The 17,972-nt window shown below is 38.5% G+C and overlaps 1 protein-coding gene across 1 annotated transcript; it reads right to left on the reverse strand.

Annotated features, from left to right (window-relative positions):
- Positions 1-299: 299 nt before the first annotated feature.
- LOC307178800 (flavin-containing monooxygenase 5-like) lies at positions 300-16,867 on the reverse strand (the record flags this gene model as incomplete). Its single annotated transcript, XM_079907336.1, is given in 8 exon segments — positions 300-322; positions 7,149-7,408; positions 11,615-11,814; positions 12,633-12,796; positions 15,374-15,479; positions 15,954-16,065; positions 16,734-16,807; positions 16,811-16,867. Coding segments are annotated over 8 exon segments (996 nt in total).
- Between the last annotated feature and the right edge of the window lie 1,105 nt (positions 16,868-17,972).

A 17,972-nucleotide genomic window follows, 5' to 3' on the forward strand; every position in this document is an offset into this window, starting at 1 on the left:
ATTCCCATTATCCCAAACCTAGTTCCATATCCATGCACCTTGTCTTGTGCTGAGCAAAACCTATAAGAGAGTTGTGCCCAATAATTTTACTTCTTATCCTACTTATCTGAGCCTTAGATGTGTTTTTTATAAATTGTTAAGAGCAGGAGATTAACTTCTCACATCACCTTTCCTACAATGTCTGATCCATTTCTCAGGTTCTGTCACATAAAGTTTTTTTTTTTTTTTTCACATAAAGTTTTGAATTTACCTATTGTTTCTCATGACCTATTTCTATCTCAGTGTTTACTATAGCTGTGCTAGGTGCGCTTAGTCTCAGAATCTGAAAAAAAAACCCAAAAAACATTAACGCAAATAAGTTATTATGTTGGGAGCTACAAGTTAGTTCTCTCCTAGCTCTGTCATTCTACAATTCAGACTGTTAGAGAACTATCAGCTTGTATACTGGATACAAAGTCTGAGAAAACCACAAAAATACAATGTGGAAATTTACATTAAGAAATCTTAAATATTTACAAATGGAAAATTTAAGTACAAAGTCCAAGAAAAATAGAGGATACATTCTGAGAAAAGCTTTACAATTCTACCTGAGTTTGTTTTTTTTTTTTTTTTTTTTTTTTTTTGCGGTACGCGGGCCTCTCACTGCTGTGGCCTCTCCGTTGCGGAGCACAGGCTCCGGACGCGCAGGCTCAGCGGCCATGGCTCACGGGCCCAGCCGCTCCGCGGCATGTGGGATCTTCCCGGACCGGGGCACGAACTCGTGTCCCCTGCATCGGCAGGTGGACTCTCAACCACTGCGCCACCAGGGAAGCCCCTACCTGAGTTATTTAACAAAGACTACAGAAAAGCTACAGCTTTGACACCAGCTCTTGTTCTTACATGTCACCATTACATTACACAGCACATTGTGAGCTTCTGATTTTAATATATAATATTACTGTTATTCCTTTTGTCCAAAAAGTCTTCTCTTTTCTATATGTACCCAGTTATATCTATTCATTAAGACTCAGTTCTGTTCATTGAGAAAAATGTAATTAAAACTCAGATTTTGTCTCCCCGTTCAAGTCTTTCTTGACTACTTTAATTCTCTTTGACCTTTTTTCCATACCTATAATTGGTAATACACAGTTTAAGACATAAACATGTAATTTTCTAGTTTTCTGTTACTGCCCATTATTTCATCTGCTTCTTATTCCTCCTTCAATTAGAGAGTGAGGTTGCGAGGATAGTACATGACCATTCTCTTTGAGTCCCCATCGTAGAACTGAAGGACAGCATAGGGACCCATGAAGGAAGGAATGGGCTCAATACTCTTAAGGTCAAGCCATTTGTATCTCAACCTTGTCTTGATGGGGGAATCCCTGATTTATCTCCCAGGAGGGGAGCATTTTCAGAGTGTTACTTCTGATTTTTCCTCCCTCTGCATCCTCACTCACTTCTCTTGGTGGGAGGGGAAATGACTTTTCTGATGGGTGAAATGGCAGAGTGTCGTTTGGTTGACCTGAAGAAGACCTGGAGCCCTGCCTGTCTTACTTAGGCTGTTTCTTCTGCTCTTTAAGGGTGGGAAGCAGACTGTGGTCCTCCATGCATCTGGCTAGAGATGAGCTCTTTGAAGAACCCACTGTCCTAGGCATTTTCCAAAGTCTAGATCTGAGGGAGAAGAAATAGGATTCTGATTCTGATTGTGGGTTAAGTGAAATTTTCTAATCCAGGTTGAACAGGAAGACCTTGTATTTTGGGTGAGGAAGGCAATGCTGTATTTTAATCCACATTTTTCTTCTATGGCTTTTTCTCACTCACTTAGAACCAATAAGGAGAAATATATATGTCTATTGCTAGCACCTCCAAATTCATAACAGTTATATATTAATTGCCTTAAAGGAAATTTTCCTTTTTAATGTAAAAATTCTCTCCTTATTTCAAAAGGGAGTTCATAAGTCATTAATCTTAGAATAAAACAAAACTCATACTGTCTTACAGATGGCCAAGAGGCACATGAAAAGATGCTCAACATCACTAATTATTAGTGAAATGCAAATCAAAACTACAATGAGGTATCACCTCACACCTGTCAGAATGGCCATCATTAAAAAAAATCTACAAACAATAAATGCTAGAGAGGGTGTGGAGAAAAGGGAACACTCAGGCATTGTTGGTGGGAATGTAAATTGATACAGCCACTATGGAGAACAGTATGGAGGTTCCTTAAAAGACTAAAAATAGAATTACCATATGACCCAGAAATCCCACTAACGGCATATACTCAGAGAAAACCATAATTCAAAAAGACACATGTACCCCATTGTTCATTGCAGCACTATTTACAATAGTCAGGACATGGAAGCAACCTAAATGTTCATCAACAGAGGAATGGATAAAGAAGATGTGGTACGTATACACAATGAAATATTAGCCATAACAAGGAATGAAATTGGATCATTTGTAGAGACATGGATGGACCTAGAGACTGTTGTACAGAGTGAAGTTAAGTCAGAAAGAGAAAAACAAATATCATGCATATGCATGCATATATGTGGAATCTGAAAAAATTGGTATAGACCATCTTATTTACACAGCAAAATATTATCTGATGTCAAAAATTATAATATACGTGCAATTATTGTTTCTTTGAAAAAGACACCACCAAAGATCCAGGATAAGTATATAGCCAGAAACGAATTTCAAAACTACTTTCCACTTGCCCTGAATCCTGCCAGCATATTTGGGTTCAATGGAACTTGATAATTCAGGTATAAGTATTTATTGTGAGTTCCACTGATGTGAGCTCTGTGGGAGGTGTTTTGTGTATAGACGCTGATAGAGTTGGGGCATCTGTTGCTACCCATGGGCCCAAACAGTACAAAGGGGGAAGTTTAAAATCTAAAAAAAAAAAAAGAAAAAATGGTTCTGATGAACCTAGGGACAGGACAGGAATAAAGGCACAGATGTAGAGAATGAACTCTAGGACACGGGGAGGAGGAAGGGTAAGCTGGGACGAAGTGAGAGAATAGTGTTGACATATATACACTACCAAATGTAAAATAGATAGCTAGTGGGAAGCAGCTGCATAGCACAGGGAGATCAGCTCAGTGCCTTGTGACCATCCAGAGGGGTGGGATAGGGAGGGTGAGAGGGAGATGCAAGTGGGGAGGGGATATGGGGATATATGTATACATATAGCTGATTCACTTTGTTATACAGCAGAAACTAATACAACATTATAAAGCAATCATACTCCAATAAAGATGTTAAAAAAATAATAAAGTGATAAATGCCTACATTAGGGGAAAAAAATCTCAAATAAACAACCTAACTTTATATCTCAAGGTATAAAGGGAAGAGAAAGCAAAGAGAAGAACAATCAAAGCCCAAAGTTAGCAGAAGGAAGGAATTAACAAAGATCAGAGCAAAAATAAATGAAATAGAAACAATAAAGACAATAAAAAAGATCAGCAAAACTGAGTTTTTTAAAAAGATAAACAAAATTGACAAACCTTTCTAGACTAAGAAAAAAGGGAGAATACTCAAAAAATAAATCAGAAATGAAAGAGGATTCATTACAACTGATACCACAGAAATGCAAAGGATCACAAGAGACTACTAACAATTACATGCCAACAAAGAAAATCCAGACCAGATGACTTCACTGGTGAATTCTACCAAACATTTAAAGAAGAATTAATACTAATCTTTCTCAAACTCTTCCAAAAAATTGAAGAGGATGGGACACTTTCAAACTCATTTTACAAGACCAGCATTAACCTGATACCAAAGCCAGACAAGGACACTCTAAGGAAAGAAAATTACAGGCCTATAACCTTGATGAACACAGATGTAAAATTCTTCAACAAGAGTCTAGCAAAACTGAATTAAACAGCACATTAAAAGGATCATACACCATGATAAAGTTATATTTATCCTTTGGGTGCAAGAATGGTTCAATATACACAAATGAATCAAAGTGATACACTGTATTAACAGAATGACAGATAAAAATCATATGATCATCTCAATACACACAGAAAAACATCTGACATAATTCAGTAACTTTTCATGATAAAAATTCCCAACAAACTGGATGTAGAGGGAATATAACTCAACATAATTAAGTTCACATATGTTCAGGAACAATATAAGGATACCCACTCTTACCACTTCTATTCAACGTAGTACTAAAAGTCCTAGCTAGAACAATTAGATAAGAAAAAGAAATAAAAATCATCCAAATCAGAAAGGAAAAAGTAGAAGTCTCTGTTTGCAGATGATATGATCTTATATACAGAAAACCCTAAAGACTCCACCAAAAACTGTTAGAGCTAATAAATGAATTCAGTAAAGTTGTAGCTTCAAAAGCAACACACAAAATCAGTTTCATTTCTATATACTATCAACAAACCATCTGAAAAGAAATTAAGAAAACAGATCTCATTTACAATAACATCAAAAAGAATAAAAGACTGAGGAATAAATTTAGCCAAGGGAGTAAAATATCTGTACACTAAAACTCACAAAACTTTGATGAAAGAAATTGAAGACACACATAAATGGAAAGATATCCTGTGTTCATGGATTGGAATAATTAATATTGCCAAAATATCCATAATACCTAAAGCAATCTACATATTCAATGCAATTCTTATCAAAATTCCAATGGTATTTTTTAGAGAAATAGAAAAACAACTCTAAAATTTGTATGGAACCACAAAAGACCTTGAGTAGATAAAGCAATCTCAAGCTAGAAGAACAGAACTGGAGACATTGTACGCCCTGATTTCAAAATATACTACAAAGCTATCATAATCAAAATGGTATGGTACTGGCATAAAAACAAACACATATACCAATGGAACAGAATATATAGCCTAGAAATAAACTCAACCATATACAGTCAACTAATCTTTGACAAAGGTACCAAGAATACACAACAGGGAAAAGATAACCTTTTTAATAAATGATACTGAGAAAACTGGATATCCCCATGCGAAAGGATGAAATTGGACTGTTATCCTATGCCATATGCCTATCCTATGCCAAAAATCAACTTAAGTGAGTTAAAGACTTAGACACTTAAATGTGAGACCTGAAACCATAATAGTCCTAGAAGAAAACATAGGGAAAAAGCTCCTTGACATTGGTATTGGCAATTGTTTTTTGCATATGACACAAAAAACACAGGCAATAAAAGCAAAAATAAACAGGTGGGACTATATCAAACTAAAAATTTTCTATGCAGCAAATGACACAATCAACAAAATCAAGAGGCAATCTATGGAATGGGAGAAAATATATGCAAACCATATATTCAATTAGTGATTAATGTCCAAAATATATCAGGAAGTCATACAACTCAATGGAAAAAAAAAACAATTTAAAAATGGGCAAAGGGCTTGATTAGACATTTTTCCAAAGAAGACATAAATGGCCAACAGTTACGTGAAAAGATGCTCAACAACACTAATCATTAGGGAAATGCAAATGTAAAATGAGGTATCACCTCACACATGTTAAGATGCCTATTATAAAAAAAGTCAAAAGATAAGTATTGGTGAAGATGTGGAGAAAATGGAGTACTCGTACACTGTTGGTGGAAATGTAAACTGGTACAGCCACTTAGGGAAATAGTATGGTGGTTCCTCAAAAAATGAAAAATAGAACTACCATATAGTCCAGCAATCCCACTTCTGGGTATATATTCAGAGGAAATGAGAACAGGATCTGGAAGAGATATCTACACTCTCATGTTCAATGCAGTGTTAATCACAAGTTATGGAAGCAACCTAAGTGTCCATCAGAGGATGAAGAGATAAAGAAAATGTGATAGATATACACAATGGAATTTTATTCAGTCTTAGAAGGATATTCTGCCATTTGAGTATAATGGATGAAACTGGAGGACATTATGCCAAGTGAAATAAGCCAAACATGAAAAGGCAAATACTGCATGGTTTCACTTATATGTGGAATTTTGCAAAGTTTAACTCTTATTAACTGAGAGCAAAAGAGTTGTTACTGGGGTCTGGTGGGGAAATAGAGAGATGTTTGTCAAAGGGAACAGACATTCAGTTATAAGATGAATAATTTCTGGAGACCTAGTGTACAGTGTGATGACTATAATTAATAATACTGTATTGTATACTCGATATTTGCTAGGAGGACAGATCTTAAGTATTCTCACCACACACACACACAAAGGTAACTATGAGGTAATTAATATGTTAATTAGTTTGATTGTGGTAATAATTTCTCTTTGGGTATGTATATCAAAACACCACATTGTACACTTTAAAAATATACAATTTTTTATTATCAATCGTATCTTAAGAAATCTGGGGGAGAAATCTGTTTTACAGAATATCAGGACTAAGCTCAGACAGAGCCTGTAATATAAGTGACTGACCCAGAGACTAAAATATTTCATCTCTTTGATTAATTGTAAAAGTTTTTGTAAATGTTGTAAATATTTGCTCGTTCTCCCTGTTTCTTCTTTTCCTGACTTCCATTAGTCCCTCTTTTTCTCTCCTTGGCACACCCCATATCCTGAAAATACCCTCGATAATACCTGAAATAACCTGCTACCTCAATATCCATGATTCTATGAATGTGATCCTAGTGAAAGAGTTTCTGGTGAAGACGTTTGTTCATTGCTAACTTTTCTAAATCATTGAAGAGATACTTTTTCCTAGCCTGTGTTTTACATATAAAACAAAGAATTTGCCAATTCATATAAAAGGAGGCTAGGAGAACTTGGTAACTTAGAACATTTGTCATACTATAGAAATTATATATACTTTTCCAGAGCAAGATTTCATATAAACCATTTTGTTAGAAATCTCCAATTTTCAGGTCAGCTTTAGCTCAAGTTGTTACTCTGTCCCTTTGGACTTCTGAAATGTCCGATTTTGCCAAATACTCATACATGAGTAATTTTGGAATTATTAGACAATTCACTGCACTGATCTAGTCTGAACTGAGGGATAAACTCTTGCACATGCCCAGTTTCTTAATTACTGTGTGTCACTGTTAATCTATAATATCGTAATGATTGTAGGAGGATTATCCTTTAATAATGACTAAACTGAGAACAAAGAAGAGAAGGGCTACACAGACACTTTTAAGCCAAAATGGCACAGAATGTGGAGCCTGGTTACAGGTGAGGGTGCGAGTCCTCCGGGGCTTGATGATCTGCTCTCTCTGAGTCAGGATGGCTCCTTGGGCCCCAGCCCACTTCCCTGGCCCTTGTAGGTGGTACTGGTAAGGTGTGCATGGCCCAAAGAAAATTTCCAGAGCCAGCTTTGGATCCCACAGGAAAAGTGAGAACAGGTTGGGCTTCACTCCTATTTCAGAGGCAATTTCATCCACGTAATCCTTACACCGCACTCTGCGTGTATCACAGGGATTATTCAGGAATCTGAAACCAGAAGGGGAAAATACCAGAACCTCCATCTCTCCATGCACAATTTCCTCTAAACATTGGTTGAAGGTTTCTCCAAAAACTGAGAGGTAAAATGAGTTTTCTTGTTTTCACTGACTATGGTCTCAGTGGTTTCTAACAAAATATTCATGCAGTGTATTTTTCCCCATTAAATCCCTCCAGGGATCTTGGATAGTAATAGGTGGGTTTCGGAATATTTTTGTCTTTTCCTAAATCCTGTACTTTGGCCATGAAATTAATTCTCAATTAGGATCTAGTCTCATTTTGGTAAATCGGTGGTGAGGAATATGTTATGTGAATTGTACAGGCAAGTTATTTAGATACGTGTGACATTAATTTATTTTAAATATTAATGAAATGCAATTCTTGGCTCAGTTTCTGAAACCAAAATTACTGGATAACTGACTGTTCTTAGGATAAAGGCTGTGGCTCATAGAGAGCACGCTGTGACCTTCACATTGTAGATTCTCAATAGATATATGCTGAATAGAAATAAATTACATTCCCAGCCCCAGTGGTTGAGAAGAATTTTCCATTAAGAAGATTTGGTGCAACCCACAAGCTTCTGACCTCACATCAGAATTTTAATTGGATTCTGTAATGATTTGCTATCTCATTTCTCACATTGGTTTATCTTCTCAACACCTTAAAAGGGTGAAACAATCCTTCCATTTCATCACATATATATTCACATGCTTTACATCTCTAAGGCTATGGTAAGACATAAATTTATAATTGTATGTTGTCTTTAGTGTTCCATGAACTTTAAACAAAATTCTGAGTTTTCCAGGTTAGACCATTCTCTATCCATTCCATTCCATAAATATTCCGTAAGGGATATTTATGCTTGGTTAAGAGGAAATTAAAAAGTTGATTATTTGAGATCCCATCCAGGCAAATAGACTCAGAGTCTATCATAAGAAAAATATAACGAATACTTGAAAGACAAACAGCTCCACCTAAACACTTCCAATTGATTTTCACCAAGAAGCAAGCTTCTTACTCTTTCAAATTTTTTTCTCTTCTTTCTTATGTCAGCCATCATGCCACTCACTGAGGGTAATTTGTTCAGTCCTGGGAAAGAAATTTCAAATGTGAACATGGTTTTCTTATTGAAAAGACGTGGTTTCAGGAAGAAATGGGTACTGTGAGACTCAGTTTGGTAGAGAACATCATGAGTGAGGTAACACAGGAGTGGGGGAGATGGATTCAGGAGTCGTTTTGCAATGCCCTCCATTCATTGTTTTATCTGCCTTCCATTCATTGTTTTATCTGCCTTCCATTCATTGTTTTATCAGGTGCACGTGACTTACAGATGCAAAGACGTGTGTTTAATGAGTTCACTAGCAGACCTCAAAGCTCACGAAGAAGGATGGACTGAAGGGAGCTGCATCCCATGACAAGACACAAGGTAGTGTGTGTGTAGTCCCATTACCAGAGTATTCACTCTGGCTCTCCTTTAAATAGTGAGTTACACTTGTTCAGTTATGTTATCCCTTAGTTTTCTAATATTTATTGTATTATAGCTACTAATGGTGACTCAGTATCTCCTGATTGTTTTCATTCGATAGAGATTTCTCTTTAATTTTCCATCTTAACTCATGGAAGACACTTTCCTGTATCTTCATTTCTTTGATGGATGACATCCTACATTTTGAGAAACAGAATATTCTAGGAATATATGCAAAACGTTTTAAAGGAGAAGCAAACAAATGAGCAGAATTATTATAACGTGATTGACATCATTTCATTAAGGTAGGTTTGAATTTGTCTTCATCACTTTATTCTTAGCCTTAGAATTAATGATATAATAAAGAAGAATAATAAAGAATTTCAACCACAATGGCTAATCTTCATTCATTCAATCAATATTTATTGAATGCCTACGAAAGTCAGGTGCTTAATTGTTAATTCTTACTACTCTGCAAAGTACACGTAAGTATTCCCATTTTTATAAGTGAGGGAATTGTGGGGTCGATTAATATGTCAAGGTCATGCATTCAGTACATGGAGGAACAGGGTTTTAATCCCGAGTTCATTTGATTACAAAGTTCTTGCTCTTTTAACTGTGCTGTAGTGCTATTCCAGTTACTTTATGACTCTGCCGTAAGTTTCATAATTCACAGTTCATAATTCTGTGACTCTGCTTGTCCTTTTTATATTTTGAACTTGAGAGGATAACATTCCAGGCAGAAGAAACACCAAGTCCCAAGGCAGGAATGAGCATGACTTATTCCTGGGAGGTGATAGGTCCATTCTTTTAATTCACATACTTGCTACCTATACAATAATGAACACACAGACCAGCTCAGAAAATATTTGTTGACTCATTACTCTTGACACTGCTGACCATTCTCTTCTTGAAATTTTCCCCTTCTTATTACCTGTCCTTAGTACTGATTCTCCTACTTCTTCACTTGTAATTTCTTTCTCAGTGCTTTTAATGGCTACTCTTCTTCAGATTTCTCTTTAACATTTGGGATTCCTTAGCTTCTGACCTAGAACCTCTCCCCCAGAACCACACCCAACCCAGATTATTGTTTCTTAAGGCAGCATGAGAAGAAGGGTGTGTGTGCACGTGCGCGCAAAGGAAAATAACAGAAGTACCTACCTGTTCAAACTTTGCCAGTCTCCTTCCTAACCCTGACAATCACATACTCTATCACTGAGACTCTGATATACATCTTCAGGGCTGATGACTCCAAGCCTAATCTCTACTTTGATTTTCAGAATCATCTATCCTAATGCTTGCCATGTATCTCTGTTGGGATACCTCACAAGTATCCCAAACAGTTTTCTGAACCTTAAGTCCTCAGCAAGCCTCCTAAGATCTTCCAAAGTTGCTTTCCTCCTGAATTATTTACCTTTGTAAGATGGTACACTCTCTACTCAATCATTCAAGCTAGAAACTGGATGTCAGCCTATAATTGTGCTTTTATTTTCTATATTTTATGATGTTTTGATATCTTAAAAAGCTTGTTGGCCAGGGAGAAGGCTAACCTGTTTTAAAGATAGCAAAGAGCTCTGCCAGGAGCATGTCTTTCATATGCGAACCAGCCAAGCCCAAGTCTATAGCCCCAAACAATTCTCCCAAGTCTGTAGCCCCAACCAACTACTTATCTAACTCTCATACCCCAACACAATATTTCTCCTGCCTTAAATCATCCCAGGGCTAGGAACCAGGCAGATCGCTATAGATTAAAGCCCATGGGAATTATTCAAATTAGCCAATCCTAAACTGTTTGCGATGCCCTGCTTTGCTTGTCCCACAGAAACCCCAGTAAAGGCTCTGGCCTCAGCTTTTCTCTTGTTCCTTTTTCTGTCTGAACAAACCCAGTGCTCCCATGTGGCCCTGCGAGGCCTGGCATGTCTCTTTCTCTTAGGAAATGTAAGTCATACATTCTTCTTTCAATGGCATTGACCTCTCTGTGTTGTCGCTCAATCACCTCCAAAAACTAAAATCCCATGAGTATAATTTTAATCTAGTTAGAAAGTTAATCACATAATAAAACAACAGAAAATTGTTGAGCATTTACTATGTGTTGGAGACTATTCTAAATTATACATGTATTTTCCTCTTTAATGTGCAGAACAACCCTCTGAATTGGTGCTAATGTTATTGCCATTTTATACATAAGGAAGGTGAGGCACAAATAGTTAAGTAAATCTGATATCACACAGCTGGAAAGTGGTGAAGCCAGGATCCAAACCACAGCTGTCTGGATTCAGAGTTCTATTCAAGACAAAGAAAGAATGTGTTGAATTTCAAAGGACTCTCCCCCAAATCTCCCATCTTATTGCTGGCATCTTACCAGATTCCTGATTCTTTCTCTTGACTTGGAAAAATGGAGTTAAGTTTTATGACATAATATACCATTTGCTTGTCCACCATCTAAGGTCTCAGAGCCTAAATACCTGCATGTTAGCCTGAAACCATGAAGGGTGGGGACAGATGAAGCTGCTCTTATGTCCTGAAATTCAATTTCTTTCTTCTAAGGTTAGTAAATAGAAAGGTCCAAAGAAACATGAGAAAAGAAATGATGATTAACATTCTCCTAAGATAGGTGAAGTCTATTTTCAAGGTGGCAAAACTGAACTCTAAATCTTCCTTATGTTCCAAGTCTGACCTGCTGACTCCAAAAGGCAGAAGCAAAATTATTTTTAAAAAATCCTAGAACATACCTGTGTTGAGGCAGCAAACCATAAATGTCATGGTTAAAGCGAGCATTTAATTTATTCTCTGCCCATCTGTTGATTAAGAATGTAGGGTAAACTTGGTTGACAACAGAGCTAAAATGAGTAAAGAGAACAATGTGCATGGGCATCCCATAATCCCAGACCCAGTTCCAAATCCATGCACCACGCCTTGTGCTGAGAAATACCTAGGAGAGAATGCAAATAAATGCACAATAGATGTTTCCCAATATAACAGTTTACTTTCATAGGATCATTTTCTCACTTCTTCAGATATCTCTCATTTGGCTCACGAGAAGAAATGGATAAGAACTCTCTTGTCTTTTTAGTTTGAAGAGTTCTTCTTTCTCAAGACAGGAAGGCCAATAGATAGCCACACACATTCCCACATACAGAAACATCTGACTTGTTGCTTATAGCTCCGGAGATCTCCTCAAGCTTTCCTCTGGACCTCACCCACTACCCCTTTTGAACCTTCTCCAAGGCAGTCTTTGATGCCTGCAATCTCTTAAATTCCAAATTCTGGAAAAACACAATGATGCAAAAAGACTAGAGATCCACAAATTGACACAAAAGATCCCATCCATCTGTTAATTACTGTATTGTAGTATCTAGAACACTTAGTTAATCTGTATCCCTGTTGAAGGAATTGGAGTTGGAAGACGGTGTCAAGTGTCATGTCAATGAAAAATATTAAGGGATTTTAAAAATGGTTTTCTGGTAAGTTCATTTTTGTAACTCTTAGCTGAGTTGGTAAAGCCTCCACACTCTGTTAAAAATAAACATTATGGAAGTCACTAAAGTTTGAAATATTTATTTGTATTCCATTCTCTATTTTTTTTGGAATGGATTAACAAGATGTCTATTGAGGAAACTGGTGAGAGAAGGTAATTAATCAGTATTGAAGCAGTGTATGAATACACACTACACATATTTCATGCAATGATCACATCTCAGCAGGTAGTAGGCAGGTTGCATCTCAGGAAAGAGAATTTAGGCACCAAACCTGTGCAGCTACATGACTGAGCTCAGTCGCCAAATCACCTCCAGCATTTCCAATGCCGATCACAATGATTTTCTTGCCGTGAAATTTCTCTGGACTCTTGTATTCCCAACTGTGGACACACTGACCTTTGAAACTTGTGACTCCTGTGGGCAAGAATAGAATTGCTCAAGTATTGACCATTATTTTATTTTATTTTTTAACTGCTGGCCTATTCTAAAGCTTATTGCTAAATTCAAATGCTATGCTATTTAAACCTCTCATTTTCTGGTCTACTGTTCCTGGTCTGTGAACTGTGCTTGCCGAACATTATCAGACAGAATTAATTCTCCTACAGTTTTGGTCTGGACCAAAATTTTATGATCTCAGGTTTACTAGAAACTCAGATATTTTATGTCTGCCTCCTTTTTACTTGTCTATACCCTGCCAAGCCTTCAAAGAGCTTGGCTCCTCCTTAAGTAATATATCTTCTTTATCCATCATCTTTGTTATTTACAAATATGGCTCTGAACCAATTCCCTGTCTTGCTTTCCCAGCCTATGCTTCATCCCTGTCTAGCTTGTTTCCATCTCTTTCTAGGCCCAGTACACCCTTCCTGCTAACACAAGCAGTATTCACTCTGCTCTCCTACTAGGGACAAGTGCTCACTTGACCCTGAAGCTGAGAGGACATAAGAACGTATTATTTTTGTTTAAAAATATGCTCATATGGTAAAGCCATAATAGCTGGTTGATTTTGTAGCCTTTCATCTTTTAAACAATATTGGGGCATACGCACATGTGGCCTTCATTCTCCTCCTGTGACACTGAACAGCCCTACTCCATCCTAATTGTGGTTCATTCCTTGCCCTGTTCCTTTTTCCCTAGAGAATATGCTCCCAAACTTCAGCTTTCCCCTGGAAGCAGTTCTTTGATCACCTAGTGAACTCCTGGCACAAATCTAAATGTTTCTGAACTCAATCATTGCAAAGTTCAATTTTCCATTCAATTTCTTTTTTTTTTAGAAGATGTTGGGGGTAGGAGTTTATTAATTCATTTATTTATTTTTGCTATGTTGCGTCTTCGTTTCTGTACGAGGGCTTTCTCTAGTTGTGGCAAGCGGGGGCCACTCTTCATCGTGGTGCGCGGGCCTCTCACTATCGCGGCCTCTCTTGTTGCGGAGCACAGGCTCCAGACGCGCAGGCTCAGTAGTTGTGGCTCACGGGCCTAGTTGCTCCGCGGCATGTGGGATCCTCCCAGACCAGGGCTCGAACCCGTGTTCCCTGCATTAGCAGGCAGATTCTCAACCACTGCGCCACCAGGGAAGCCCTTCCATTCAATTTCTGACTGCAGCTCTTTCAATTATTTCCCCTCCCTTTGGCCCTACTGAAATTCCTCTCACTCTCTGAAGATAACCTTTTCTTCTCCTTTGTTATGAAACAATAAAAATCTGAGGTGCGTTCCTCAACACCTAAAAGTTACTATGTTTTCATCTATTCTTCCTCTGTCTCCTGTGTCCCCTGCATCGGCAGGCGGACTCTCAACAACTTCGCCACCAGGGAAGCCCTAAGGTCCTTCTTGATCTGGTGTAACATTCACTCTCTAACATCATCTCCTTCTATTCTTTCTTCTACTTCCACCACACTGGACCTGTCAGGTACATACCCACCTCAAGTCCTTTGCACTTTTTTCTTCCTTCTGTACGATCTGTTTCCCTCATATATCTGCATCACTTCCTCAACTCCTTGGGGGTATTTGTTCAAATGCCCTTTTCTCACTGAAGTCTTATCTGGCCATCTTATCTAATCTTGCATCACAAGCCCTTCTCCCCAACCACCCATCCCTTCGCCCTCCCCTGGCAATTGTTTCTCTTCACAGTCATCACCTTCCACATATTTATTTCTTTTTGTGTCTCTCTCCATCTACTGCTATGTACACTCCTTGGGGACAGAGATTTTGTCTGCTTTATTCTCTGCTAAGTCTCTGGTACACAGTTGGTGCTCTGTAGATATTTCTTGAATGAATGCTGAATGAATGAATACAGGAATATTTACACATCTAATAAGCTAATAACTAATTAACTAATAGACCTCTTTTGACCAACCTTAACTTTATCATCTCACGCACTGGGAAACAGACACTCAAAGCAATGGAAGTGGAGGGAGTCTAGCATCTCCTTAGACCCCAAGGGAGTCTCAGGTTCAGCCGTCTTTGAAAAGACCAAGTATATATCCTGCTCCTAGAGATAAAGAAGGAGATCTTGTGCAGGTAAATCATTCCTGTACCATTCCTTATATTCAGGGTGCTTAAGCTTCCAAATAGTAAACAATAGCACTGCAGTCTTTTCTAAGATGTGTAGTGACACTAGCACATAGCTATTTATATCCACCATGCCATACATATAGATACACATTCAGGAATAAAGCTAAATATTAATATATTTTCTGTATCTCTGATCTCACTATTTACTCCAAACTATTACCAACACAAAACAATTGCCACATTTTGCCTTCCAACTGTGGTAAAATGTAGCACTTTCCTCTTATAACCCAGAACTGGTGGTTGTATTAGTAATTTTTATTTTCAATTTTATAATATGTATTATTTGAATGGAACTTGAAAGAACATGCATTTCTTTATAGTCAGAAAATATGTTTATTTTCAAACTAAGATGACTTTCAGAATGATAAACTTTCTCCCAAAATAACAATAGCCACTATGATAAAACCCCATAACACCAGTGTCTTAGCGTTCGGTAGGACGTACCTGAGTGGCATGAAGGGATCGGTTTCAAGGCCACTACACACCACAATCCCATCAAAGACATAGGATTCCTGCTTCCCTTCGGTCTGGACGACAACATCTCACTGTCCTGTGCAAGAGAAGTCAGAGCGCTTCCTCACGTTGCACAGCTTCGACTGGGAATGAGACGAACTCAGACTTGTGACCGCTCTTCCCAGCTGCCCTTCTGCCCAAGAACTCTGCCTCAATGAATAAGGTTGGTTACAGCTACTCTCCTCTGGGTTTTCATTAAAGAGTTCATTTATAACTGGTCTCCCTACCAAGGCATTTTTAAGTAGAGATGTATCTCAGTTTGTTCCAACTGCAGTCCTGAATGTAGTTAGGGGTGAGCCAACACCGGGCGCACAGTCTGGCATTTCAGCCAATCCACCATACTTTTTTTCCTGAGGAAAGTGAGGAGAGAAGCTCTCGCCGACTTCTCTGGAGATTTATGTAAAGCTCACCTCCAAGACTGAATGAAAGCTTTAGTGCATTTTGCTCTGGCCTGGCTCTTGGCTCTAACAAGAGGGTTCCATGTATGCTGAGTGGTCTCTGCCCCACTTACCAGAAACCGGATGTGCTTCAAACGGTGAAAGGGTTTGACAGACATCCGGAGATACTCCATGATTTTGGAATTGTGCAAGTAGTTGGGAAAATGATCAGAGAAAGGATAATCACTTCAAAGTGTTGCTGGTGGCAGATCTATAGACACTGGGCTTGCCACCTTCAGTCTTCTCCTACCAAGAAAATAAAGGACACCTTGATAACTGAAGCCAAGGAGGGATAAGGAAGTATCCTAAGGAACCTGCAAAAAGTTAGAAGACCGGAAGACTGAGAATAGAGCTATAATCAGCAACATTTAGAGGCCAAGTAGAAAAATACTGAGAAGGAAAATCAGAAAGAAAACAGAGTGAAACCACAGAAGCTAGCGACAAGTGTTTTGAAAAGGAGCTGGTTTTTAACATCATTGGATCCCCTTGAGAAGGCAATAAAATTCTTGGCAGAAAGTCCATTCAACTTGTCAACTTTTATTGGTAATGGCAGTGACAGTAGTTTTGGGGAAGTGCTGGGATAACCGTCATGTAGTGATGGTGGAGATGAAGGAAGAAGGAGCACACAGCTCTCCTTCAAGGAGCTAGACCCTGAAACGAAGAAAGATTGATTGAACATCATCCTTGGGAGGAAGGAAGGAGTGGGATTCAAAGCACATGTGTTAGGTACTGATAAAGATAGCAACTATTATGCTGGTAGTTGAAGGATAAATCAGTGCTGTAATCCTTGCATTCCTATTTCCCAGATAAGAAAAATTGTCATTACACATATAGAAGCATAAGTCTATTTAAACTTATATCTCCACAGCCCTCCAATGTCACTGCTTCCTTCAAAACAGATGGGCTCCAGTCCTTCCTCCAGACAGACCTAAATGGCGCTTAATCCACTGACCCCAGCACCAATCACCGCAATTCTTTCTCCTGGCATTGTGTCTTGTATCTGGAAACATATTAGTATAAAATCAGATTTTTATTGCCATGTAATTTTTTTCTATCATGCAAGATTAGTTTTTTTTCTAAAATTGCTAGTTAGTGCATTTAAGGAATATCCTACTCAAAGCTGTTATGCCTTTCAAAGGCACATCGAGTGACAGAAAATCCTAGCTCACGTGGGCTTTCTTATTTTTAAATACGAAGGAGATTGTTTTGCTTTTTCTGTTTGTTTGTTTGTTTTGCGGTACGCGGGCCTCTCACTCTTGTGGCCTCTCCCGTTGCGGAGCACAGGCTCCGGACGCGCAGGCTCAGCAGCCATGGTTCACGGGCCCAGCCGCTCCGCGGCACGTGGGATCCTCCCGGACCGGGGCACGAACCCGTGTCCCCTGCATCGGCAGGCGGACTCTCAACCACTGCGCCACGAGGGAAGCCCTGCCTATTTTTTTTTTTCCCATACAAAGATCACACTATCTTGTTTCTCCAAATGTCTTATGATTTCTTGTTGAAAACTTGACATTTAAGTTATTGTAGTGAGTCTGGATTCTGATTAGTTCCCCTCTCCCATTCCGGGGCTTATTAATATTGCTGGGGGGTGGTGGTTGTTAGTTTATTTGCTTGGTGGCTTGCGTGGACAAATTCTGTGAAGTATATTTTCCCTGCGGTGTGTAACCTCTGATGTCACTGCTCAGATTTTTTTCCCTTCTTTTATGTATATATTTTAAAATATTTATTTATTTATTTGGCTGCACCAAGTCTTATTTGTGGCGCTCAGGATCTTCATTGCCACGTGCAGGATCTTTTAGTTGCAGCATGCCAGCTCTTGGGCACATGCTGTGATATTCCACTGGAGGTGGAGACAAGGGTAACAGGGTGGCCTACCTTTTGTAGAGTAATACCACACCCTACCAACTGGAGATGTAAGAGGGTGGCAGCCCTATTTTTCAGTATTTCCCCTTGTGGCATGAAATCTCTGCCCTACAAGCAGGAGCTGGGAATAGGAACAATCAGAGCTCCAGGGTCCTTGGTTTTTTACACCTGGAGTAGACCTTCTTTGCTACAATGAGTTAGATGGAGCTTTGGAAAAGGGGTCTTGCTTAGAC

Source organism: Stenella coeruleoalba (genome assembly GCF_951394435.1).
Source record: "Stenella coeruleoalba genome assembly, chromosome: 1".
In the NCBI taxonomy this organism is placed as follows: domain Eukaryota; kingdom Metazoa; phylum Chordata; class Mammalia; order Artiodactyla; family Delphinidae; genus Stenella; species Stenella coeruleoalba.